We start from the raw sequence: 25,188 nt of genomic DNA, 5'->3' as shown, positions 1-25,188 counted from the left end.
AAAAGACGAGTCTACATGATTGCACTCAAACCAGGGAGGACTACCCTACGTAGTTGATTAAGGAATTTTTAACTTTCTTCTGTTCCGCATTTCGATGAGCTGCGGATTTTTTTTTTTTATCACTGCAACGCGGATCTATACCTCTAAGATAAGCCCGAGCTACAATTTTTTTGTTTTAAATGCCACAGGCCAGTTATTCCTAACTTAAGACTCTCCTCTCATATTTCTTTTCCACGCTGTCACTCACTAAGACGCTTCACCGCTCCCGTGGACCGCCCCCGCCCATCAGCTGCTCCATCCACCTGACTTCCGACAAAAAACGGTGTCTAAACGCAGGGGTGATGCTCTCTGTTGGTCATGCCCGGAGAGGCTTTAAAGCCTCCGTGCTTGGTTGGCTGGTGTTTCCTTATGGATGCCAAAGAGGCGGGACCCTTCTCGTTCACCGTTTCTAAAGTTTACTCAAAAAGAAAAGACTAAAAAGCAACATGGTTATACCCGTTATATAGCCTACTGTTCTTATCAACAGGTCTGAGGCCACAAGACTATGACTCATCTCTTAAAGGTGACATTAACTACTATTTTCTCATAAAGTTGTTTTCACAGTTAAACCTAAGGTAGGCTATTAGATTTTTATTTATTTTAGTCGGCACTTTGTACTGAGACTTATACTGACATCTAGCGGTCATTTTATAGAACACTTTGTGTTGTGCTAAAAAGTGATTTCTTATGTTTGTTTGTTGTTGTTGTTATATCGAATACCTACGGTGGCTGGGAAGTGCAAATCGCAACAAATTAAAAAACCGCAACAAATAAAAAACAAACCACAACAAAATACAAAAAGCCCACAACAAATTACAAAAAGCCCACAACAAATTACAAAAAGCCCACAACAAAATACAAAAAGCCCACAACAAATTACAAAAAGCCCACAACAAATTACAAAAAGCCCACAACAAATTAAAAATCCTTGACGGAAAGGGATTGTCTGAAATACCGGAAGTGACACAAGCGTGATGTCATGAGAGGGGGCGTGGTCAGGGTTTTTGGTTGAGGCGCCACATTTCTGGGCCGAACAAAGCGCTAGCGAAAGAGCGAAAGTACACGGATAACACCAGCTATGGTTCGTACTTGCTGTGCGGTCGGTTGTAAAGTTAGATCGCACGGCCGGCAAGGGAATAAGGTTGAAAATGGTTTATCTTTTCATTCTTTCCCCACCTGGAAGCAACATGAGGCAGCTCATGTATCGGATGTTACAAAACGAATGCGTCTAGTCTGGATAGCAGCTGTGAGACGAGCTGATATCCAGTTCTCTTCCATCTCCAAATATCTGTTGGTGCTCCAGACATTTTCATTCCCGTAAGTTATAGATATGTTCATATCACTCTTTATCCGGTCTTTAAGTCTGACGTCACTAGCATGGGCTCAAACGCTGCTGCAGGTCCATAAATCACAGGATCACTGTGGCATTACTGAGAGTTGAAAAACTGTCTAAAGTCTTTCATCTGTAATAAAATTATCAGCGTTCTGCTCTACCATGTGTAACAATTGAGTTTAACATCCAGGCATCCATGAAAACGAAACGGAATATATGACATTTAACAGAGTTAGAAATTAGCAGGAAGTTAGCTCGCTAGCTTCCATCTAAATGAGGGATTTTGGAAACAAATTCAAACGTACAACTCTGCTATCACTTCCAACATAAATGAAGACAGAAAACTAAACAGCAGTGACGTTTGTAGGGCACTGTGAGTAAAATGCGTTTGATTTCCTCCCGAACATTCAAATTAGTGCAATCATAAATTCATTCATGAGGTGCAAATTAGAGTGAGAACACGTGGAGGCTCTGGCTACGTTCACACTGCACGCGAAAACGCATCAAATCCGACTTTTTTGACCGTATGCGACCCATATCCAATCATGGTATGACGGTGTAAAAACAGCACAAATCCGATATTTTCAAATCCGATCTGGGTCACTTTCGTATGTGGTACTTAATCCGATACATATCTGATGTTTTAGGAAGCAACTGCTGTTTGAATGGTCATGACGCATTAAATCCGTCTTTTATTTCACTGACACAAAACATATGCCAATTATCAGCGCTGGAGAAGACATTGAGAACACATGAGCGCTTCGTGTGCATCCCGTGCAGATGTTAGTGAAACTGTTGGGAAGATAACGTGAACATTTTATTTGTACTGTATAATCTGCAGATTCTGACATAAATCTGCAACTATCCTTTGAAGCACCGCTCCTCTCTAAAACAACAATAAGGATCATTATTAGGCCATATGTAAATAACAAAATAACTTAAAGCAAAATTGGACAACGTAAAGTCTGAAACAAGTCTTTATATTAAGGGCCATCAGTCAAACAATGCTGTTTGGTCTAAACAGAGCGCGTTGTGTGTGACGTCTTCTTTTGCGCATGCGGGCCACTTTGAGGGTTCACAAAGGACTGCGTTTGCTGTCACATTTTATTTGTAGTGTGAACAAGCAGACACAAAATCAGATTTAAATAAAATAAAAAAAAAATCGGAATTGAGCATTAAGACCTGCAGTGTGAACGTAGCCATAGTGAGTTCAGTGCATTGATGTGACATTGTCCTGAAGGATTTAGTTATTCTCAATGGTTAAAGAAATTGCAATTATTTATTCATATTTATTATAAATAATCCTAATTATATATCTTGCTTCCATGTTTGTGTCCTGTGTCACAAAAAATAAATTTTTTACTATAATACATTGATTAATGACCTGCAGAATCTCCTTATCATATTACGTGTCCATAATTGTCACCTAAAGTCAAACTTTATGCTTTCTCCATCTTGAAAGTGATGACATCCTTGCATTACATACTTTAGGTTCATTTTCTGAAGGCAGGTTTCTGAAAGAGAACAGGCAGATTTGGAATATAACATGCAGCGTTCTATAGATGGATACATAAAAAAATGGAAAATTACATGTATGTGCTAACTTTCTAAATACTTTGTTACATTTATGATAAAATGGATTTGAAAGTAGATAAAACAAATTTATGTCGGCCTTGGCTCATTAGAGTCCTTGTCTTTAAATTAACTTTGTATGTTTCAGGTACTGCACTCTCAAAGACTGAATGAACCAGCATTGGGTCATTGTGAGCATCACAGGGAAGGTTGAAGCCGCCCACTGCACCTGTATGGCCGGAGTCCTGGAGACCTGCATCCATGGCGCTGCTCTTCTGTTTAATGTAGAAGCAACAGTGCAGATCTGTGGCACAAGGACTGTTACAGATGAACCTGCATACTGGGGTTTTCTGGGTAATATGACCAAGATACAGCCAGAGGTTGGCCATAAGATGGACTTCTCCTCTTCAGCTGACCAAAAACTGCTCTCAATCAAAACATAAACAGACCATCTGTAGTGACAGGTAAAAGGAGCCGTCCTCAAAAAAGAAAAATCCCACCTGCTACTGTGGAGGAGTTGTCACTGCTATTGGAATCTTTGCTGGAACACAGTAAAGCTGTGGGTTGTGGGAATGACCCATAATGTTTTATATAAGGGTCTAGATTTATGCCTGAAGTGCACTGCCGTGTAAATAATTTGCATTTACTGAATATGTACTGACTGAGTACCACTGTTCAAAAGTTGAATAAAGAAACAAACTAAGTTTTGCTCTTTTTTTTTATTTTATTAAAGCCACCTTACAGAACATCACATCAGTTACAATGTAGAATCCATGTCATAGTTTATAAAGGACAAAATGTTTACACAAAATCATGACAGCATTTACACGATATCACCCACTACTAACGTTACTTTATTTACTATCAATTACTTCAATTTATGTTCTGAAAAATTACCGCTATTTATACAGCACAAGACTAAAGAATATTTAACAGGAGCAAGTTTCATTTTCCCCTGGTTTTACTACCACACTGTTCACCAAAACGGCAGCAAACCTTCACCATCTTATCCAGAAGGGTCACCTCTTCACCCTCACATGGAAGAAATCTGATTGGCATGGTGGTATGTTTGAAGCAGGTCCCTTGTGTAGCGCTGGAACTCAGTCACGATGTTTCATCCATTTCATGGGCTGGTTTGCTGCAATAATGCCAAATAATTAGTAACTCTATAAATAGAAGGTAGTTCTGCAAAATCACTCAGTAGGATGTTTTTTTCTAATTTTCTATGACCTCAGAGTGCATCGAAAATAAAACTAATAGGCTATAAAGATATGAACATATTTAGAACTTACCGGAATGAAAATGTCTGGAGCACCAACAGATATTTGGAGATGGAAGAGAACTGGATATCAGCTCGTCTCACAGCTGCTATCCAGGCTAGACGCCTTCGTTTGGTAACATCCGATACATGAGCTGCCTCATGTTGCTTCCAGGTGGGGAAAGAATGAAAAGATAAACCATTTTCAACCTTATTCCCTTGCCGGTCGTGCGATCTAACTTTACAACCGACCGCACAGCAAGTACGAACCATAGCTGGTGTTATCCGTGTACTTTCGCTCTTTCGCTAGCGCTTTGTTCGGCCCAGAAATGTGGCGCCTCAACCAAAAACCCTGACCACGCCCCCTCTCGTGACATCACGCTTGTGTCACTTCCGGTATTTCAGACAATCCCTTTCCGTCAAGGATTTTTAATTTGTTGTGGGCTTTTTGTATTTTGTTGTGGGCTTTTTGTAATTTGTTGTGGGCTTTTTGTATTTTGTTGTGGGCTTTTTGTAATTTGTTGTGGGCTTTTTGTAATTTGTTGTGGGCTTTTTGTATTTTGTTGTGGGCTTTTTGTATTTTGTTGTGGGCTTTTTGTAATTTGTTGTGGGCTTTTTGTAATTTGTTGGGGGCTTTTTGTATTTTGTTGTGGGCTTTTTGTAATTTGTTGTGGGCTTTTTGTAATTTGTTGTGGGCTTTTTGTATTTTGTTGTGGGCTTTTTGTAATTTGTTGTGGGCTTTTTGTAATTTGTTGTGGGCTTTTTGTATTTTGTTGTGGGCTTTTTGTAATTTGTTGTGGGCTTTTTGTATTTTGTTGTGGTTTGTTTTTTATTTGTTGCGGTTTTTTAATTTGTTGCGATTTGCACTTCCCAGCCACCGTAAATACCTTTATTTATATTGACAAATAGACTGTCGTAAATAGGATTTATGAAGGACTGATCTCTCAAGAAAAAGACATCTGTAATTCCAGTGAGATTAGTCTTTCACTCTTTCTTTATTTTCTTTTTACAGGATAAATAAAGGATAAAACAGTCAAAAAGATTCATGGCTTTTACCTTGTGATAGGAATGTTCTTCCTACCTCAAAAAGACTTGCTATCATTCACGAGAGGTATGTTGGACTTTCTTTTTTTTGGACAAATTATAGACTAACACGTTGTTAATAACAGTTTGAATTCCCGCAGTCATTTTCTGGCAAATACCGGAAATCCGTTTTTGGCAGACGAGAAATAGCAAAAAAGTATGTTTTGATGTGCTTGTAAAAGACGGATAGGGAACTCATTACATAAATGTGGCTTGTTTTCCATTTTTTAAATTAATAATGTAAGTAGTATAACAGTATTAGCTGTTGTTGTTGTTGTGTAGAGCTTCTTTTTTTGGGGGGGGGGGGGGGGGATTGTAAATAAACCTTGTCGCAAATATAATAAAGCGCCTCCTGTCGTCAGAACAAGGTATCTTTGCGCTCTGTTAGGCTTTTGGCATTCAGCTATATTGTCCAAAAGCAGTGTCTTTCGGTCATGCTATTAGGTAGCACTTACGGCTCTCTCACCCCACTATTGGAAGTTCTGACGTCCTGACACTTTATTAGATTGTTTTCTTTGCACAAGAACTCCAACATGAAGTGGCAATAAAAATATTCACGGCCTCTGTGATCATTAGCCAAACCTCTGTAAAGATAAATGTAGTCAGTTAGTGAACTAGTTAGTAAATTATGCAAAAACATACAACTCGTGCCTTCGACTTATACCACTAAAAACACATTTTTCAAACGAAATTACAAAACTAAAAGTAAAAACTAAAATAAATACTAAAATACTGTTGATTTTAAAAAAAAAGAAAAAAAGAAAATAAAGAAAATAAACGTAACCACTGATTAATCATTTTCTTCTCTTTCTTTCTTTGAGCATGAAGTGCAGCTTCCATATTAAATTAAAATATATTATCCTGGGGCCACAAACACGCGTTTTGTGGGTCCACAAGAGGTCGTTGTGGTAATTGTGATAAACTGGGAGCCACAGCCTCCTCTCAGTCATCAATCACATATTTCCATTTCAACAAATAAGTAAGTAAAATACAACAGAAAACGGGTATATTCAATATTATTTAGTATTACCAATTTAGGCCAAATCAGTGACAGTAATAAATCGTTTTTATTTAGCAAACACACAAATAAATTAGCAAATGCAAAACCCTATCTTTTATATTTGTTGGTGTAGCATAAAGCAAACGAATTACAATTTCAAATACATCCATGTGTCCGTGTTTTATAGACAACAGTATAATACATGTAAACGAACTTTGCGTATTTTTTCCCTTTTCTGCAATCTTATCTGTCATTTCCAAAACCTTTATAAATGTAACAACACATAAACATCACCAGTAATACGTTAATAGCACCTTTTCAATCTTTTTTTTTTATTTTGTTTTTTTAATTTAGGCTGAGATAAATTTGCTTATCCCCCCTCCTGTCTTTAAAGCATCACTCATTTCACAAGGACGCAATTCAACAACACACTTAACGTGATGTGATCGATCACTATTGAGCCATGATTTCGTTTTATTTTCGTGAGGTCGCCTTCTTTTTTTCTTTCTTTTTTGCATAAACTGCTTTGCATGCTTTTGTTAAATCCGAGTTGTTGTTGTTCTCTCTCTCTCCCGTTTTCTTCTTCACGCCTTCATCTTGCTTGTTTGACTCCTTTGAGCTCTTCCTCCTCTGCTGCATGTGGAAAAAAACCGTCCCCCACTCACAATTTCATCTGGATTACCATTAAACCCTCCTAGGAGAGCAGTTACAGGAATCTCTGATTATAAGGAAACCAACACACGTGAGAAGTAATATGACATAGATATAAAATGTAGATATTCAAATCCATTATTATTATTTTTTTAAAAGAACATCTCAAACTAATTGCTTCAAGTAGAGTGTTATACACCATTTACTTCTGGCCTTTTCATCTATTACATGCAGCTTCACCTCACTATTTATATTTAAATGAAATGCTTAAAAGCTTCAAGTCTTACACGAAAATGTTTGTTCTAGTATCCGGTTTTATTTAAATAAAAGTTGCATTTTAGGCAGATAAATGCCTCACCCTGCCTATAAAATACATTACAGATAAATTTACAGTAAGTGTAAACTCACTACTAGAACAGATGCTTAGGTTGCAATATAAGGATGTTACACTGGTTACAGAAGTAGTGGTCAATCACAACAACAAAGGTGGTATAAGAATATTATGCGTATTATAGTGATTGGCCACTTCCCATGTTTGGGCTCGTCCATCACGCAATATGCGGTGTATCCCTGGGGACTGTAATTGTGAATCACGTGGACGTGACCGAGTGTTTGGGGGTTTTGTTGGGTGGGAAATGGTCATTTGTATTGACCAACAGAGCTGGCCACTGCAGGAGCGCTAAAAGGCGTCCAAAGAAAGGGGAGAAACGGCAGCAGTGGACACTGAGATTAAACCATAGCTCCCGAACATGGCAGAAGGTATGCTGGCAGGTTTTAGGGAGTTATCTCTGGGAACGGTTAGAGCGCTTTCTGGTGGGGCAGGAATTCGATGTATTGTCTAAGATGTTTTTTTTTTGTTTAGCGAACGGGGGGGGGGGGGGGGGGGGGGGGGGGTCGGGGTCTTCACAGAAAAAGAAATTTCTCCCGGTGACCCCCCACCCCTCATTGTTTAAGGGGGATAGGTTGCCAGCCCCCTTTTGTTTACCTCCCTCTCACGCTTTCCCTCTCGCTGCGCAGCTTCTGCGTTTCACAGCATTTTGCATGAAAGTGGCAATCTGCGAGGATTACCCAGTTTGAGGGCTTGTACACTGGATACTGTAGCTTGGGTGCTGATTTTGACTCAAGGCAGAACTGAAGACATGGGTTCCGTTTCTAAGAAGCAGCTCCGAGGTTGGGTAACTTGAGCTACATTTTGAGTTACATTTACTAGTTTTTGCAAGTTAATTGAGTCGTTGTACCTGTGGACTGTGTGCTCGATTGCAGCCGAACGTTTTAACGCATTGTTCACACACTTGAACGTTAAAATGTGCAGTCCGTGTGTCTATCAGTGCTTTGCATTGTCTTTAAAATTTTGTGCATCTTACGGGAAGGGAGAATATTTTTGTTTCCTTTTTGCGCTAATGCACCAGTTCGTTGTGCATTCGCTGAAAAAAGTCGCATGTTTATTCCCCTTAAAAAGTTGGCTATAATTTATTTCAAATTTTGCGAGAAATACAGCCTAATCTTGTTCATTGTATTGATTCGTATTGATTATTGATTGGGTAGCCTAGCCTAAAGGAAATTTTGTATTTCCGTTTTTTAAAACCTTTCAATTTCAAAAAAAACCTTTTGCGTTTTTAAGCATCGTCACCTTCGCAGGTTTAAAGCTTTTCTGTAGTAATTGCTAAATTGTTTCATCGTAGGAGTGTGTAAAACCGAGGAGGATGAAGGACCGAGTCCCGAGGAGAATTCAGAGTCTTTCCACGGGGTCGGTGTGTGTAAATGGTTCAACGTCCGCATGGGTTTCGGGTTCCTGTCCATGACCAGCCGGGAGGGAGAGCCGCTGGACGAGCCGGTGGATGTGTTCGTCCATCAGGTATGATCTGCTTTTGCTCCGACGTGGTGTTTGTTTATTATGTGAAACGCAGCACTGGTGGTGGCGGTGTGTGGACCAGCTCCTTTGCATCCCAATAAAGATATCTAAAATGTAAAGGTAAAAATATGTTTTCCATCTAAGCAAGTAAAATCTCTCCACACCAGGAGATCAGAGATCAATCTTATCTTCTTCCAGTCTTCACTTTCTGTGCTTTTAGACCTAGTCCCAGCAGCAAAGGATTGTGGGCACAAGTTAAAACATTACAACAAACAAAAACTTAAAGAAAGCGAGGTTAATCAGAAATCCAGTCCTTCAACAGGGAGGGCACTGAAAGACATTTAAAGATAAAAAATTGCTACAACGCCGGAAACGTCTAACTGTTAAATTGATGCTTTTGCTGCGCGGTGGGTGTTTCTCCTTTAGGGGAACACGTGTTGCAGCCAGAGGGGAGCAGCGGGCCTCCCTCGTGGTTTTCAGGACGCTGACACAATGTGATGGAGAGATGAATGTGCGGTTTTTGTTGTTCATTGAAGCCAGCGCACTTTTAACAGGCTTACATCCATAAGCCTCCTGAGCTGCATGAAAACTGAGCCATTAAGGAGGAGGAAACGTTTAATTGATCTCCATCTGGAGACGTGAACAATCAGTGTGCATTGTTTTTGTGTGTGGGTGTTTGTTTAGATTTTTTTAACCATTTATTTTCCACCTGCGAACAGAATTCTTTAACACATCATTTGAGCAACCTATTGGGGTGGTATCTAAAAAGGGTTACTGATCCTGATCACTGCTTTTCAGATTAAACACATTTTAAACAGTCAAACTTGAGGTGGCTAAATACAACACAGTCACCTCACACACTTTTCCCCCCCACCTGGTGCTGCTGTTCCTACTTTTAGTTTTAAAGTAGAGCTTGAAGGCTCATTCCAACACTTTTATTCACCTTAAAGTTAAGTGTTTGAGTTTTTGTTTGTGTGTGGGTGTGGGGAGGTCCCTTCTCCTCCTTTTTCATCTCAGTGAGCTTCTCCATTTCTATCTGATAAGATAAAGGTTTCGCATGTGAATGAGAGGCATTCTCACTAGCTGCCCATTCACCTCAAAGTTCTCACCATAAAGTGATTAAAGGCTCTTTGCCGTCTGCTCAACCCCCTCTGTGTGTGTGGCAGAGGTACACTAGATCTGTAAGTCAGTGTAACACACCAATTTAACGAACACCCTGGTAAATTTCTCAAAATTGTTCTCAAAGCATCATGGGAAGATGTGTTCCTACATTGTAACACTTAGTTTTGATCTGCTTTTTGCATCATTTAGACTTATGCTAAGATTAAATAATGCATAATAAATAAATGCACCTACATAATATACACAGCTATAACACAGGTCTGCCATCCACATTTCATTATAATAAGTTTGCATGTCCTCTCAAGCAGGTCTTGCTCGTTTCTGTCTTCCTGTTGCCTACTGATGATGATGCATATAGAAACATTTAATTGTTCTGTGGAACAGCTCTGATATGTTTTTTGACTATACACAGGAAGCTGGTATTTGATTACTCATATTGCAAACCAAAAACATCAGTTCAGTTGGCAGAAATGTAGATTAGTGCTCCAGCAGTCGCAGGGACTCAAATGAAATTAGAACCAGCGCAGGTGCCATCAGTATAGATTCATACAAACGGTCATATGCTACTTAAAAACATTAAAATCACTGTTCAGAGTTATTGAACTGAATGCTTTTTACAAATGGCCACATGTTTGTCTTTTAGTTTGAGCTTCCATTTGCATTACTATAATATCACTGGTGTCATTTTAGCCAGTTATTTCTCTTACTGTCTTTTAGAAAACCTGGACACATCAGTGATTAATGTACAGGGGTTATTGCAAAAGAAAAGGCCTCAGTCCTAAAATTAGTGGCCGTGTGTCAAGGAAAATTAACTCCCAGGGTCCTCTGGCCTTTGTGCAGGTGAACAATGGGGCCATGCATTCGAATGAAGCACCCTGTGGCCGTGACCGAGCCCCTGTTTGTCTCAGCGGTAGTCCCTTTATAGTCCCTCACTGCTCTGATGTCTTTCTCTGACTCAGTTGGCTTCCAGTCATCTTCTGTTTACAGGTCCTTCACTTTTAAATGGCCCCATCCTGATTCTGTACCTGCATGTGAGACTAACCTGGTGTGTTGAGGGTCCGTTACTGGGGTAAGGAAGGTCACACGTTGAAGAGGAAATGGTTAACAGTAAGCAGCACAGAGAGGCCTGATGGGACTGGGGCTCTATGGACGTCCACGCAATGCCACTCAATTGTCATGGCTCACCAATCATGTTTCCTCGCTGCTCAGGACGTTGCAGCAGATGCTCAGCTGTGACTCAGTGTTGGAGGATTAGAACACATCACTTTTGTTTGTTTTGTTTCTCACTGATGGGGGTGTTGCTAGTTGGCTCACTTGGACCCCCGCCTGTGTTTGTAACGATTTAAACCTCAGTTTTAACCACTGGTGTGTCCTAATTGTTGTTTAATATAAATCTGCGTTTTGGAGATTAACTACTTGTCTCCTTTTAAATTATAACCTGTCGTGGAATATGATTCCCTGTGGTTTGGGCAAAGAAAGAATGCAGGCCGATGGTCGCACGTAATAGATGGATGATAACTCACTCCAAAAAAAAATAAATAAAAGAAAATGGGATTAATGCCTATCAAAACAACCCCATAATTAATGGATTGGTTTTCCTTTGCCAGCAGTCTGCGGTATGAGTGACTATTTAATCATATAGTCGCACTACGGGAATTTTAGAGAGGGGTTTCCCATGTTGTGTTAGCCAGTCTATGGGATTTATCCTCAAAACTGCACCACACCTTCCCCTTTCCTTCATCTCTTTCCTTTCTTTGGGAGTCCAAAATGTTTCTATAAGGACACTAGTATCTAGAAGATGATCCTATTCAAAGGTCACTTCAGGTGAAGGCAGTATCAGTTAAAATACAGTGGATAAAATGACTGATTAAGCCAAGAACTCGTAAGATCAAAATCATCATTATATCCAAGTACCGATATGAAAGAGAGCTATCAATCATTTTTGCATTCCCGAAACTTTTATCTTCCACCTCTTTCTGCCAAGCAACTATTCATGGAATGTCACCCTGACCCCCAACCTCACAGAGAAGCTTCACCCCACCCCCAACTCGAACACCAACCCCTGCATCCTGCAGTTTAGGGTTAGTGGTGGTGGTCAGTGTGTTAGAAGAGCTTTGTGATGTGGGTGGGAAGAGGGATCAGGGTGGGGGCAGCAGTTTGGAATTTCTTTTAAAGGGGGGGATGGGTTGAAGGTTATCCCCACCAGGTTTACTACTCAGACAACACCAAATAGACAATGCAGCGTTAGGGAAACAGTGCTTTGAATTGCAAATCGGTGTGTGCATACTGCTGAGTAGAGTGGGAACAGCAAGCTTTGGTGCTTGTTTGCTCATCATCAGGTGAGGCCTGGCAATCACCTTAAAATACTAAATGCCTGATAAGCGCAGTTGGCCTCTGATGATATCACACCGTGAGGAATGAGTGGGGGTTGATCTCAAGGGTCAAAGTCTCCACAGGCTCAACGTGGAGGTGATTTGGTGTGATATTAGGAGTTGTAAAACATCCAATTATCACTCTATATATCATACAAGATATCTACATGTGATGGAGAAACACATCGTTTATCAATCAGCACTCTCCCATGTTGCAAATGCTTTATACACTTGAATGGCCAGAAAACTCAAATTCATGAAACAGTTACGCTCACGATGGAAAATCTCCCTATGTTCCCTTTTCAGAGTAAGTTGCACATGGAAGGCTTCCGCAGCCTGAAGGAGGGCGAGGCGGTCGAGTTTACCTTCAAAAAGTCATCCAAAGGTCTGGAGTCACAGAGAGTGACCGGACCAGGTGGCATCCACTGCGTGGGCAGTGAGCGGAGACCCAAAGGCAAGAAGGTCCAAAAGCGGCGTTCAAAGGGGGACAGGTACGCATGGATGAACTGGGACACGACAAGAGAAATATCTTTAATTTCTTTCAGTTCCATGTTCAATTATTTGAAGCATCTTGGTGTCAGATTAAAAAATAAAATTTGTGAAATACTTCTATGGTACACTATATGCAAACTGTACTAATAACAGCAGAAAAAACATCACTAACCCAATAAAAATAGCTCTAAAGCTAATTAAAATTAGCAGTAAAACTTCAACACTCATAAACTTTACACAGTAACACAGGAATAAAATATTTCAGTTTTACTTTTTACTTCTTTAACAACAGCAAAAAATAAATTAAATAATTAAAAAAAAAAAATCCTGCACTTTTTTTGTTGAGTTTGAAGTAGATACACAATGATGTTGTAGTTTCTCCCTATTTTGCTTCCTCTCCCTTGACCCCAACCCCCACATCTAGCCCTAGTAAGGGTCACATCAGCAGGCTTGACGTGTGACCTGGATCAATAACTGTTTAAATCTGCTGGCCCCTGGTGAATTCAAACCGACCCACTCTCCATCTCCTCCAAAACCTCCTCTACCAACCTCATTTGATAAAAGCGTTGACTTCAAAATAACTTTAAAATCCTGTTTTAAAAATCAAGGTGCTAGTTTGATGTTATCAAAATAAAATATGTCGATTTTTTTTAAAGGCGTTTCTAAAAGAAATTTAAAAAGTGATAAATTTAATATGTCAGTACTAATGATTAATATGTTATAAACGGAGAAAACATCAGCTTCTGTTCAGAAGGGGAAAAAAATTCTCATGAAGATCAAAAGGCAAAGGCAACAATACCCCTCCCAGCAGAAGAAAAAAGAACTAAGGGGGCCTTGATACTCGGGATAGTCTTTGAATATTCATTTAATGCAGGGTTAGAGGTGTATCAACTTTACCCCCTCTGTCAGTTGTGATTACAGCCAGAGAGTAGTGAGTGTGAAAACAGATCATTACTGCCTCAAAGAGTCCTGGGAGGGCTGCTGTGTTCAATACCTCTCCCTAGACTGTGCTGATCCAAAGATATCATTCCCCTTCAGTGTATTTCATTATGCAACACTGGATTGGGTTTCATGGATGTATGCGTGTGAATAATTGATCATATTTATTACCTATATGGAGATAATTATATCAATTTTCGCTTCACCGGGGTAAAACACGGCACCTTTTTGAGGGTATTTGTACATATACATCTATATATTTATATGACTGAAACAAGGGGAAAAAGCCCTCCTGTCCATTTAATTGATAACAGATGTAAGAGCCCTGCCAAGGGGGTGAAGGGTCACTGTTGTCATGGCAACGGTGTATGAGTAAAAGCAAGAGAGCTGGGGGGCTGGGATGGGATTGGGGAGGGGTTGGGGGTCAGAGTTCAGAGGTCATTACTGCAGCTTTTTTAGACAAAGGGACCACTTCCCCTTCCTTCCACTTGCCTTCTGATGGATGCTGATGTAGGGAGCTTCTGTGATGTGATGGTATAGACCTTGACACCACCCCCAACGACCACAGCTACAAAGCCACACTGACCCTTTGGCAGCCGCCCTTATCCAACCTTATCTGGTGCTACAAAGGTAGCAGAGGGTCCACAGAGCCACATACTGACCGCCCCACGCCCACAACCCATCTGTCTTCTGCCCCTGTACGCGTGGCCATGCTATAGATTACAAACGGTGGACAGTGGGCACCTTATGGTCCTACCTTTGATACAAAAGCATCTCAAGCGGTTCACAAAACTTAAAGATCCATGGTAACAAGGTCCGCATAAAAATACCAGGTTTGCCACCCAATTTATGTCTTCTAAAAACCCTCCTAATCAAAACAGACGCTACTGAAATTTAATGGTATTTTTGGTCAAATAGAAAACTTTTAAAAACATTTCCTTCTACTGTTTCCCTAAAGACTTAAAGTATGACCAAATGCAAACTCATTCATTTTAGGTGACATGTTGCCATCTAGTGGTAACTTAAAAGCTTTAAGTTGAGGGCTTTACGTTGTAACTTGCTGCAGCTTGAAAACCTCAACATGCAAAAATGTCTCTTAGTTGTCACATTAGTTACTACTTTTTGGTTGGTATAGAGTTTGATATCAAGCTGGAACATTATCTGACCTTAAAATGTTGTTTTCAGATGTTTAATCACAAGCAGAGTATTATTGTATCACAACATTGTGATACAATAATACAATAATACCACATAATAGGTTGCTTCATCTCTTCTGGATATGGAAGCTATATCATATCCAAATACAGAGATATACTTGTGTTTCCTGCTTGTTTTCTTGAGACCACTGCAGGTTCAATAGACGTCTTTCTATTCTTTCAGATGCTACAACTGTGGAGGCTTAGACCACCATGCCAAAGAGTGTAAGTTACCTCCCCAGCCAAAGAAGTGCCACTTCTGCCAAAGCATTGACCACATGGTTGCCAGCTGCCCAATCAAAGCACAACAGTCTTCACCGGGTTCTCAGGGAAAACTGTTCTCCTCCAAAGGAGACGAGGAGGAGCACAGCCAGCAGGCACCACCTACCGAGACCTCTGATTAAACACAGGATCCGACTCTGGGGAAGCACAGAGGCCAATCAAACTGCTTTGATGGAGTGGAGGGAGACTCAATCCCCTTCCACCTGTTGAAGCTGCTTTTGGAACTACCTCAGGTTAAAAATACTCATGAAGAATGTTGCTGAAGTCTTTTTTTTTTATTTGGTTTTTATTTGGTGTAACACTCAGGAATACTGCTGTACTATTGCACTCAGGACGCTTGCTTAATGTATGAATCACTGGTATTGGGGATTGGAGATTGTAGTGAGCAATGCTATGTAATGGATGATCTTCAGGAGTTTACGTAGATTTCTGTTATATAATAATGTGCCTCTGCTGTGGGCATTATACCTCTTCTTCTTTGAGTAATACTCAGTGTGTTTAGTATAGCTACACTTTTGCTGCCTTACCATTTTGTTTCCTTCCCGACTGTTACACCTCACTATCCGACAGGGCGTAGATGTAACAGTTAGTACATCTGTAATGAATGTTAGAGTTTGCATATCATACGGGGATGGGGGAGGGGTTTGTGAAATAACATTGGGGGGGGGGGGGGGGGGGGGGTTAAGGGTATGTTAGCAATGAATTGGCAGCTGCCAATATTGCAATTGACCATCCAGTTTTCCTGGGGCCAAATGAATGTTAGACCAGAGGTGCTTTCCAGCTTTTGGTCAGGTTTGTTTTTTTAAATTTGTTTTTTGTTTTTTCATTTCATTTTTTGTTCATCCAGTATTTGGCTGGCTATCTAAAAGTACATGGTTTACCTCACTGGTCCATGTTTGGTCTGCTAGTAAATCTATCATCCTAAAAGCCGATGACAAACCAACTATTCTCAGAATACAGCTTCAGAGATTGTGATTTGAACTGGGGTTAAGTCAAATCCTCTTTGCACTACAGTATTTACACCACACCGCCATACTTCCTTAAAGAGTAACTCAACAGTTCCCTGACTTTACTGACCTCTAGCGGATTGACTTGTCACTTCACACGTCGATGGATAGGTTTACCAAACACTTTGTGAAATCAGTCTCTGGTGAGCATACATCAGACCACATCCAAGCCAGGCTCTCAGCCTTTCATATAGTCTCAGAATGGGGGGAGTTTGTGGGGTTATCTTGAGTTGAGGTTGGCGATTATGTCAGGGCTGTAACACATTAAAACAGCTTATGAAAGTGAAAGCAAACTCGGTAGAGCGTTAGAGAAGTGAAGTTAACAGATCTCTGTAGTCTGTTTACCATATATGCTTGAGGCTGAGAGCTCGGTCTAGTGTGCCAACCATAGCCTAGTGTGTCTTTCTGAAAAACTGGTATAGGGTTTCGGTAATTAACAGGAAGAAAGAGGTTGGGGGACTATTTTACAAACCCTGCCCATTTTCTGACAGGAAGTTTTCTTTGGGCACACATACTACACCATACCAGCTGTCATGTGTTGCACTACCTTGGGATAAAACATAGCAATCAAAATATTGACCCAAAGGGGGCAGCAAAAAAAAAAAAAGGTTTCTCTTCATTTTAAGTTGTTTTCATGGGAGTTTGAACCATTGTCAACTTTCCATGTGAAGTATCTTCTAACTGCAGTGGCTGCTGTGTATAAGAGCGCTGTTTTATAATCACCTCAATTTGGATTTGAAAGAATTTAAACCAATGCGACACAAACCCCGTTACATCTATGTCACTTCTGGTAAGATATTTGATCTGGACTTAAGTTAGTAAAGGGTCTGGCTAGCTCTCCTCTTGCTTGAGTAAAACTGAGGCAGAATCAGACAGTGGGAAGCCTGGTGTTTTTGTTTATATCCACTAGTAGGTAGTTATTTAAGACATTACCTCCCTATAACCCTTAGTAGGGTAGTAGTTCAGGAACACCAAGCCTGCACGGAGGAGCATGTAGGTCTAGCTAGCTAATCAGCATTTTACTCCCGTTTTACAGGAGAAGCTGACTGAGTCTTTTACACCCAATTAATATATATGTAAAATTATTCTAAAACTTTTTTAAAACTATCATACTTATTTATTTTCATCCAAAAGTGCTGCAGCTTCTCCTTCCGCTCCGATTGAAGCCTCGCAGCACTGAATGTTCTAGTAGACAGCAGAAAATTGGCAAATATCATTAAAAGCTACATATGACTTGAGAATACATTGGGGTAATACATTTTTAACATCAAGGTACTCATAATACTTTGTACATATGTGCTTGATAATTCATTGTAATGTAATTTAATATGGATGCAATGCTACAGAAATATTGCAACCAAAAACAAACAATATACAGTGCATACTGTACAGGTACACAATATAGGAACCGATGTTAAATGTGAGGGGTTTTTTTTTGTATGATTTTCTTGTGAGGGTTTTGTTTTTTTCTTTGGTGCACAATTAACCTTTTCAGAGGAGAAGCCCATTGTTGTTAATGCCAAAACCAATGCAATATTACTCTGCACTAATCGTAAAATGCATTAATATTTGTTCTATTCAGTTTAATCACTTTTGAATATATGTTTCCTATTTTATATATATTTTGAATTTTCACAAACTACACACAGTTCAGTTGGTTGCTGGTTGGGAAAAAAAGATACCTCCGCTCTTTAGGCTCATCTCAGGAATTACCAATCTGAAATCTCAGGGAATGCTTCAGATTGATTGGAAGGAGTCATGGGGTGTTCAAGAAAAAGCAGGGATTAAATGCTCATTCGCATGATGTGAGGTGTGTGACGAGGAAGCCAAAGTGAATGTCTTGGTGCAACAGTTTCAGTTTTTTACTATAATACAGTTTTGATTATGAAAACAATGACTACATGATGATGATGTGAAATGATTGTTGCTTTTTGACTCTTTCATATGTCCATGCACCCAGTGTGATGATGTTCTTTATATTTTTTTCCTCTTTCAAATAACTTGCCAATGATATACGATATGAAGAAAATGTTCCACTATTATTGTATTTTTTTTCCTCTATAATCGTTGTAGATGGGTATATAGTAGAATATTGTAAAGGGGCTGGGGTTAGTAGTGTATAATCCGGTGTTGTCTCATCTCAACACATCGATCTTTGGTGTTTCAGACTATCAATGCTCATGACAAAAAGAATGTGTGTCACGGATTGCTTCATACTCTGCTGTTAGTCTTCAAAGTTTGACGGTTGCTAAATTGTTTTGATAAACATTTTTTTAAAAGGATGGAAAAGGTGGCGTGCTGAGAGTTTATTTTTCTGCACACTTTGATTTTTGAATTTACCACAACTGCAGCGCCAGTATGTCATCAAAGTGTCGCACTGTAATCACTCACACTCTAACTGGTTTACGGGAATTTCAACACTGACCAATAAGGGTAACTGAAAGTATTTGTTTTCAAAATATCACTTGGAAACTAAGGAAGGTCATTTCAGACTTCTGATTGTAACAAACCTCTTTGGCCCCTCAGTGGTGTGCTGTTGTGATTTTATTGTCAGGTGTTGGGTTAGATAGGCTTTAAAATCCAAGGACCCACCCATGAGACTGTGTGCTCAGAGTAACTTTTGAAGCTCATCAAGGCATCCTGTAATACAGTAGTGTTAACTTGTGCTTTTAATGGTACATCTTACTTGTGACCGTCAGCCATTTAATTTGTGGTGCTGTATTTTATCAGGTAATGGCTACAGCTACTTTTAGAAAGTGATGAATGTATCAGTGTTTGTTTCCATAGAACTACACTTAACTTGATCTCAGGCAATTTAATGGCAAGTCTGTCAACGATGAGCAGCATGTAGGATTTTCAAAGTATTACTGTGATTATGTTTTATACATTATATGTAAAGATCTGCTCCGTTTCCTAATAAATATGTTAATATTCATGATTTTTTTAATGCCTTCTTACTCCAATCACCCAGTCACAAGACTTATCACACTCACTAAAGTATTAACAAAACTTAGAAAAAGTACCAGAAGCACAGTCTAAAGGTTTTCCAATACATGAAAGAGTTTTCCATTGACAGAATTAAATTAGCTGGTACTTAAATATCACCTTTCTACTCAGTAGAGTGCTTAAAGTGCTTTCTACTACAAGTCTTATTCTCACATGTATTCAGTTTTATCTATGCCTAGGTGTTTGCTCAGATTCACACACACTTGCCTGATGAAGATACTTCAGCACTGGAGGAATCCACAATATTCTGATTGGTAAATGGTCCACAGATTCCCATTGGTAGTGGGGTAAAAAAGCACATACTAGAAGATGCAATGCTGAATCCTGAAGCAACCTTGAGCATTCGTTAATTGCACCTTGGAATACAAGAACTTCAGAACTACCTTAATTCTTTGTGGCACTGATTCAACAAGGTGGTGAAAACATTCCTCAGATATTTTACTGACATCACAATGACATCATAGCACCACAGAGATATTGCACATCCATGACTCAACCTTTCCATTCAACCACATCCCAAAAGTGCTTTATGGAACTGAAACCTTGTGAGTGTGGAGGCCAAGTGGAGGAAAGCAGTCTGAGATGATTTGAGCTTTATCACATTGTGCATTATCTTGCCTGAAGCAGCAATCAGAAGATGGGTGGATGTTCCTAAGGGAAAAGAGAGTCAAACTCAGTACAAGCAAAGTGTACCTAATAGAGAGCCCAGTAAATATATTTAAGTAGGCTAAGAAATTCTGTGGAACTTGAGCATGTTACATCGCAGTATTGTCGTAACCCACCCATGTCTCGTGATGTTCTTAAGTATGACTCAGTAAAGGAAAATAAAAAAGAGAAAACTGAGTAATCCGTTCCAATAATCTATTTTCGACATTTCCCTTCCCTGAAGCGAAATACTGAAAAAAAAACCAACCAGTTCCTCATATTTATTTCATCCAAAAAAGGACCTTCTGACGGTGTGTAGAAACGCGGAGTTCATCTCTCATCCAGCAGGGGGCAGCTCTGTGTTTACATTTTCAATGACACAACCTGACGACTACAGTCCAATATGGCCGTAGTATGAAGAGTGCCAGCTCAAGTCTGGCTTTAAACTACAAATATTATTAAATAGTCGGGTTGTTTTAATACTTTACAGCTTTGTCCCGAGTAGAAATGTGGGTGCCACTCCACGCAGTCTGTCTAAGAAGCCAGAGAGTTTGCAGACGAAGCGTCGCTGCGGCTGTTTCACAGTGTTTCAGGCACAGAGACGCTAGCGTTTCCCACTTCAGCCATTCAGCCGGACTCTCCGCACAAACATGCAAGGCACTTGTGTACAGAACCCACGGAGACCCTTCCCGAGTCGTTCAGTAAGAATATCTGGCTAAACAATAAGTGTGCGTATGTTTCTGTGACTGTGGGAGTGAAACGGTTACGGTTAAAATGTGACTAGCCTCGCTCAGGACATGCTCCCACAGTTCCGGTGTAAAGCTCAGGTGTTTTGTCTTATAAAAGATATACAACCTATTATTGTAAACCTCAGTCTCACCTTTGTGAGCCCTCGACTCCTCTTCTTCTTTTTTGAAATTTGTGGCGGGAAGCAAACAACGAGTCGCTGCGTTACCGCCGCTCACCGGTATGGAGTGACAAAAACAGGAGGAAAACATTTATGTCTCTACGTAAAGATGTTAAACGTGGCTCGATAGCAATGCATTCCTGATTTCACTTCTAGAATATCTAGAGCCTAATTTCCCCTTTTCTTCTCCTGAGGATTTGTAATCATCTGTCTTCCCTGTCTTTCTAACACTTTTGACTTGGCAGAAAAATGTAGGGCCCTTGGGTCTCACAGTCTTTAAGAAGTCTATCTTCCTGTGCAGTGCCTGCTCACTCCTATCTCCAAGCTTTATGATCCAGCTGTCTATTTTATATGGTCTATAAGTGGCTCTGTGTGGTGTAAATTAGGGCTGGGTATCGTCACTGATTTCTAGAATCGATTCAATTCCGATTCACAAGGTCCCGAATCGATTCGATCCACGATTCGATTTAATTCGATTCGATTTAAATCTGGGAAATTTTGACAGTCAGAAATATTATAATTCAGATCAGTACATTTACATATTTTTGTATCAATAAAAAGGAAGCTGACACACGCAAGACTTTATCAAAGGTGTGAGCGTCACAGCAGATGCCTTTGTGTCAAAGTAGCTGAAGATAAAACAGAAAAACATGAAGGTTTTCCTGGCCTGGGATTTATAAAAATATTCTGCAGTACATCAAAAACGAAAGAAAACCATTAATCAACATATGAACATTACCTCTGACGTTACAGCAGTTTTATTAGAGACACGTTAAGCGTTTTGCATTTTGAATAATTTTAAAAAGTTTAAATTTGTTCAGTATTGAACAGCAGAAATGAGGTTTTCTTTTCGGAAGAATGTAAAAGGGAAAAAAACAGTGTGCGACAGCGCTGTAAACAACAGTAGACTTGTGCGTAACAAGCAAGCGAATAATGAAGAAAGGGAAACTGTTCTTGAAGTACAGAGAGAGAGAGAGGGAGAGAGAGAGAGAGAGAGAGCTGTGCATCGCGGTGGAAGCAAAACAGTAAAAGTCAGAGTGAATTCATGACGATTTTATGTGAAGCGTTTGGATCTTCTTTTGCTGCTGGTTCGGTCAGTATTGTTTGGAGAGAGATCAAACTAACAGCTTTAGAATCGGCGCATAAAGGGCGTGAACACAAAGCGCGGACCCGCCGACAGATCAGAATCAGCGAGCTGTCGGCTTTCAGCCCCGACCGTGAGAAAGGCGACATCTAACTGATTCTGATCCGCGGGTCCCGCTGTGTGTTTAAGTCTATGTGCAGAATCCGTGTACCTGCTCTCATTTACTGTCTTAACTGTTTGGTGGTTCTTGAAATTTTGTGAGATGTCACCAGAGATTCTGGCATTTTGGGCAAAATAAATTTATATTAAAAAATCGATTCAGGATTTTAATGAATCGATTTTACGTCATCCAAGCCAGAATCGATTTTAATCGATGAATCGATTATAAAAACCCACCCCTAGTGTAAATGGCCTGTATTTATATAGCGCTTTACTAGTCCCTAAGGACCCCAAAGCGCTTTACATATCCAGTCATCCACCCATTCACACACACATTCACACACTGGTGATGGCAAGCTACATTGTAGCCACAGCCACCCTGGGGCGCACTGACAGAGGCGAGGCTGCCGGACACTGGCGCCACCGGGCCCTCTGACCAGCACCAGTAGGCAACGGGTGAAGTGTCTTGCCCAAGGACACAACAACCGAGACTGTCCAAGCCGGGGCTCGAACCGGCAACCTTCCGATTACAAGGCGAACTCCCAACTCTTGAGCCACGATCGTGCTTAATGTTTATTTCTTTTTCATGGTGTGTTTGTTTCTATATTGATGCAAGCACGTACATTTCCTCCCAAGCATGTAGGGCTTTTAGTCTATCTGTATTTATAAAGCCTGCCACCTAACATAAGACAACATGTCATGCAAGCTTACATGAATAGTGACTGATTGTGCAAAATGTATTTTTGGCAGGTTGGAGGGTGTAGAGCTTCCTTCCTTAGGTGCAAAGGATGTCTTGGTTAAAGTGCTGGCTGCCCCAATCAACCCATCAGACATAAACATGATTCAAGGTACTTGTAAGCAGGTAGTAACAGTCATTCATCAGGGCAGTTTAATGTGTGGCATCATGATCAGGTCATAATCTGATGGGGTTTTTTTCAGGTACTTATGCTATCCTGCCGGATCTCCCAGCTGTTGGTGGCAATGAAGGTGTGGCCCAGGTCGTAGAGGTGGGCAGCCAGGTGAAGTCCCTCAAGACAGGAGACTGGGTGATCCCAAAAGATGCTGGTTTAGGTAAGGACTCCACAGTTCTCAAAATGAAATCTTCAGAGTGCCACTTTAGCTCCCAGCTGAAGGTGGACCTCCGCCTCTGAGCCTTTAACTAATCACAATCTCTGGCCCCCACTGCATGCTAAAATCTATCTCTGGTAAACACGGAGCTCTAAGTGCTGGGACAGCACCTTGCATGGTGTGTGAATTGGAAAATAAAAAAATATTTTATAGTGCTTTGTAGACTGTTTCCTTCCTGTGATCAGGCACATGGAGGACACAGGCAGTGCTACCTGAGGAAGATGTTATCTCTGTACCAAATGACATTCCCCTGGTGTCTGCTGCCACACTCGGGGTGAATCCCTGCACCGCTTTCAGGATGCTCTCCGACTTTGAAGACCTCAAGCCAGGTAACTAATCCACTCACAGTGGATTATTTCCTTCTCACCAAATTTCAAATCTTGGATTATTCATAGCGGTGTAGAGGTACTATATTCCCACAGCTTAAATTATTTTTGCTTTTACAGCAAGACAGACGAACCAATTTTAGAAGTAAAAAATAAATAAGATTAGAGGGTGCATTATTCCATTCTACGTATTTGTGGCCAGCATGTAACCATTTGTCCAATCATTTCTGATGTCCTTTTAGGTGATTCTGTGATCCAGAACGCTGCCAACAGCGGAGTTGGACAGGCTGTCATACAGATTGCTGCTGCAAGGGGAATAAACACTATTAATGTTATAAGAGACAGGTGAACTTAATTCTTTCATATTAATGCTTTTTTTAAAATATCGATTTTCTTTTTTGAAGACTAGAGCAAATTTCTTGAACCCCATGGGGATTTTCCATCTTTGTAATAAAATTCTTCAATGTGCCTTCACTTTCAGGCCAGAGTTCACAGAGCTCAGTGATAAGCTGAAGGCTATTGGAGCTAGTCATGTAATCAAAGAAGAGGCCTTGAGGAAGCATGAGATTAAAGAACTCTTTAAGGTCTGTAGAGATATGATCTTGTAGTTTGTCCCTGCTGGTGAACGAACGTATCTAATTTATGAATATATTTTATAGACTTGTCCGAAGCCCAAACTAGCATTAAATGGAGTTGGAGGCAAGAGTGCAACAGAACTTCTCCGTCATCTACAGTGAGCATACTTAATAATCTCTATTAGTATTATACAATGTAGTTGCACTGTAGAGAGCAGGGAAAACCCCAACTCTTTGTATTTGCCAGATTTCTTCCATTTATTTCAGAATCGGAGGGTCAATGGTGACATATGGGGGAATGTCCAAACAGCCAGTCACTGTTCCTGTGGTAAGAGGAAAACTGCATTTGCCGTTTTTACACAGTTTCACACTAGACAGAAGAGGTGCATGCATCATAAGTGTGAGGGTGGTACTGACACTTTTCAACCTCTTAGATGCAGCTAAGAGGTTCCCAAAATCATGAACAGTAATTTTAAAGTTCCCTTTCACAAATGTGAAGTATTGTATGTTGATGTATTTTTTTGCTGTTGTTGCTGCTCTTTCTAGAGTGCTCTTATTTTCAAAGATGTGAAGGTTCGAGGGTTTTGGGTAACACAGTGGAAGAGAGATCACTCTCATGGTAAGTAGGCATGGAGTTTCAGATTGTTTGAAATTAATCTAAAAAAGATAAACATTTCCCTGGGATATTGTTTTTCCTAGATGGAAGGGCATTTAGAGCCATGCTGGATGAACTGTGCTCCCTCATCAAGCAGGGAAAGCTGACAGCTCCCGCCTGCACTGAGGTGGGTCTGCAGCAGTATCACGCAGCTCTGGATACTGCTATGCAGCCTTTCATATCAACTAAACAGATTTTGGTCATGTGAACTAGCTGAGTGTGTCAACTAACCACCGGATGCTTGAGAACACTGCATGCATATTTGGGTGAAACCAGAGAACTGTGACATTCTTGCTGATATGTCAAACAAATCCACATTCTCAATAAAAGTGTATTCACATGAGGCTCAAAGTCCAGCGTCTGTCATGTTCTGTAGTGACACTTTACAGCGTTTACAGGCAGCTATCAAAAGATTATTAAGTCATTATAACAAGATATGAAATGCCAGGCGTTATCACAGAACACAGATAATACAACTTTATCTTATAATATTTCCAAAACTGAT

General features: G+C 40.2%; 2 protein-coding genes and 1 long non-coding RNA gene across 4 annotated transcripts; all 3 read left to right on the top strand.

Moving 5' to 3' along the window:
* Positions 1-761: 761 nt before the first annotated feature.
* LOC308405108 lies at positions 762-3,647 on the top strand. The gene is made up of 2 exons (XR_013973272.1): positions 762-1,356; positions 3,093-3,647. It is a non-coding gene; the product is annotated as an uncharacterized lncRNA (long non-coding RNA).
* A 3,896-nt stretch (positions 3,648-7,543) lies between these two features.
* On the top strand, positions 7,544-19,133 carry lin28aa (lin-28 homolog Aa). Of its 2 annotated transcripts, none has more exons than XM_080896428.1 (4): positions 7,544-7,695; positions 8,619-8,791; positions 12,589-12,773; positions 15,094-19,133. In XM_080896428.1, the coding sequence occupies exons 1-4, from the start codon at positions 7,686-7,688 to the stop codon at positions 15,311-15,313; spliced, it is 588 nt and encodes a 195-aa protein (XP_080752554.1). In that variant the 5' UTR covers positions 7,544-7,685; the 3' UTR covers positions 15,314-19,133. The 2 variants fall into 2 exon arrangements, with proteins under 2 accessions (XP_080752554.1, XP_080752553.1); XM_080896427.1 differs by lacking the exon at positions 7,544-7,695 and adding an exon at positions 7,935-8,106.
* A 1,107-nt stretch (positions 19,134-20,240) lies between these two features.
* Positions 20,241-25,045, top strand: mecr (mitochondrial trans-2-enoyl-CoA reductase). Its single transcript, XM_080896426.1, has 10 exons — positions 20,241-20,550; positions 22,750-22,847; positions 22,939-23,070; positions 23,313-23,456; positions 23,696-23,798; positions 23,935-24,037; positions 24,113-24,186; positions 24,296-24,356; positions 24,575-24,647; positions 24,728-25,045. The coding sequence occupies exons 1-10, from the start codon at positions 20,357-20,359 to the stop codon at positions 24,889-24,891; spliced, it is 1,146 nt and encodes a 381-aa protein (XP_080752552.1). The 5' UTR covers positions 20,241-20,356; the 3' UTR covers positions 24,892-25,045.
* The last annotated feature ends 143 nt before the right edge of the window (positions 25,046-25,188 follow it).

This window comes from Rhamphochromis sp. 'chilingali', assembly GCF_963969265.1.
Source record: "Rhamphochromis sp. 'chilingali' genome assembly, chromosome: 11".
Taxonomy (NCBI): Eukaryota; Metazoa; Chordata; class Actinopteri; order Cichliformes; family Cichlidae; genus Rhamphochromis; species Rhamphochromis sp. 'chilingali'.
The sequence above is the reverse complement of the archived record's forward strand: the minus strand, read 5'-3'. Positions and strand labels throughout refer to the sequence as shown.

Coding starts and splice junctions, on each gene's coding strand:
- lin28aa (XM_080896427.1), top strand. CDS start 8,076: ATGGGTTCCGTTTCTAAGAAGCAGCTCCGAG. Junction 8,107..8,618: donor TTCTAAGAAGCAGCTCCGAG/GTTGGGTAACTT, acceptor GTTTCATCGTAG/GAGTGTGTAAAACCGAGGAG. Junction 8,792..12,588: donor TGGATGTGTTCGTCCATCAG/GTATGATCTGCT, acceptor TTCCCTTTTCAG/AGTAAGTTGCACATGGAAGG.
- mecr (XM_080896426.1), top strand. CDS start 20,357: ATGTGGGTGCCACTCCACGCAGTCTGTCTAAGAAGCCAGAGAGTTTGC. Junction 23,799..23,934: donor ATTAATGTTATAAGAGACAG/GTGAACTTAATT, acceptor CTTCACTTTCAG/GCCAGAGTTCACAGAGCTCA. Junction 24,648..24,727: donor GAAGAGAGATCACTCTCATG/GTAAGTAGGCAT, acceptor TGTTTTTCCTAG/ATGGAAGGGCATTTAGAGCC.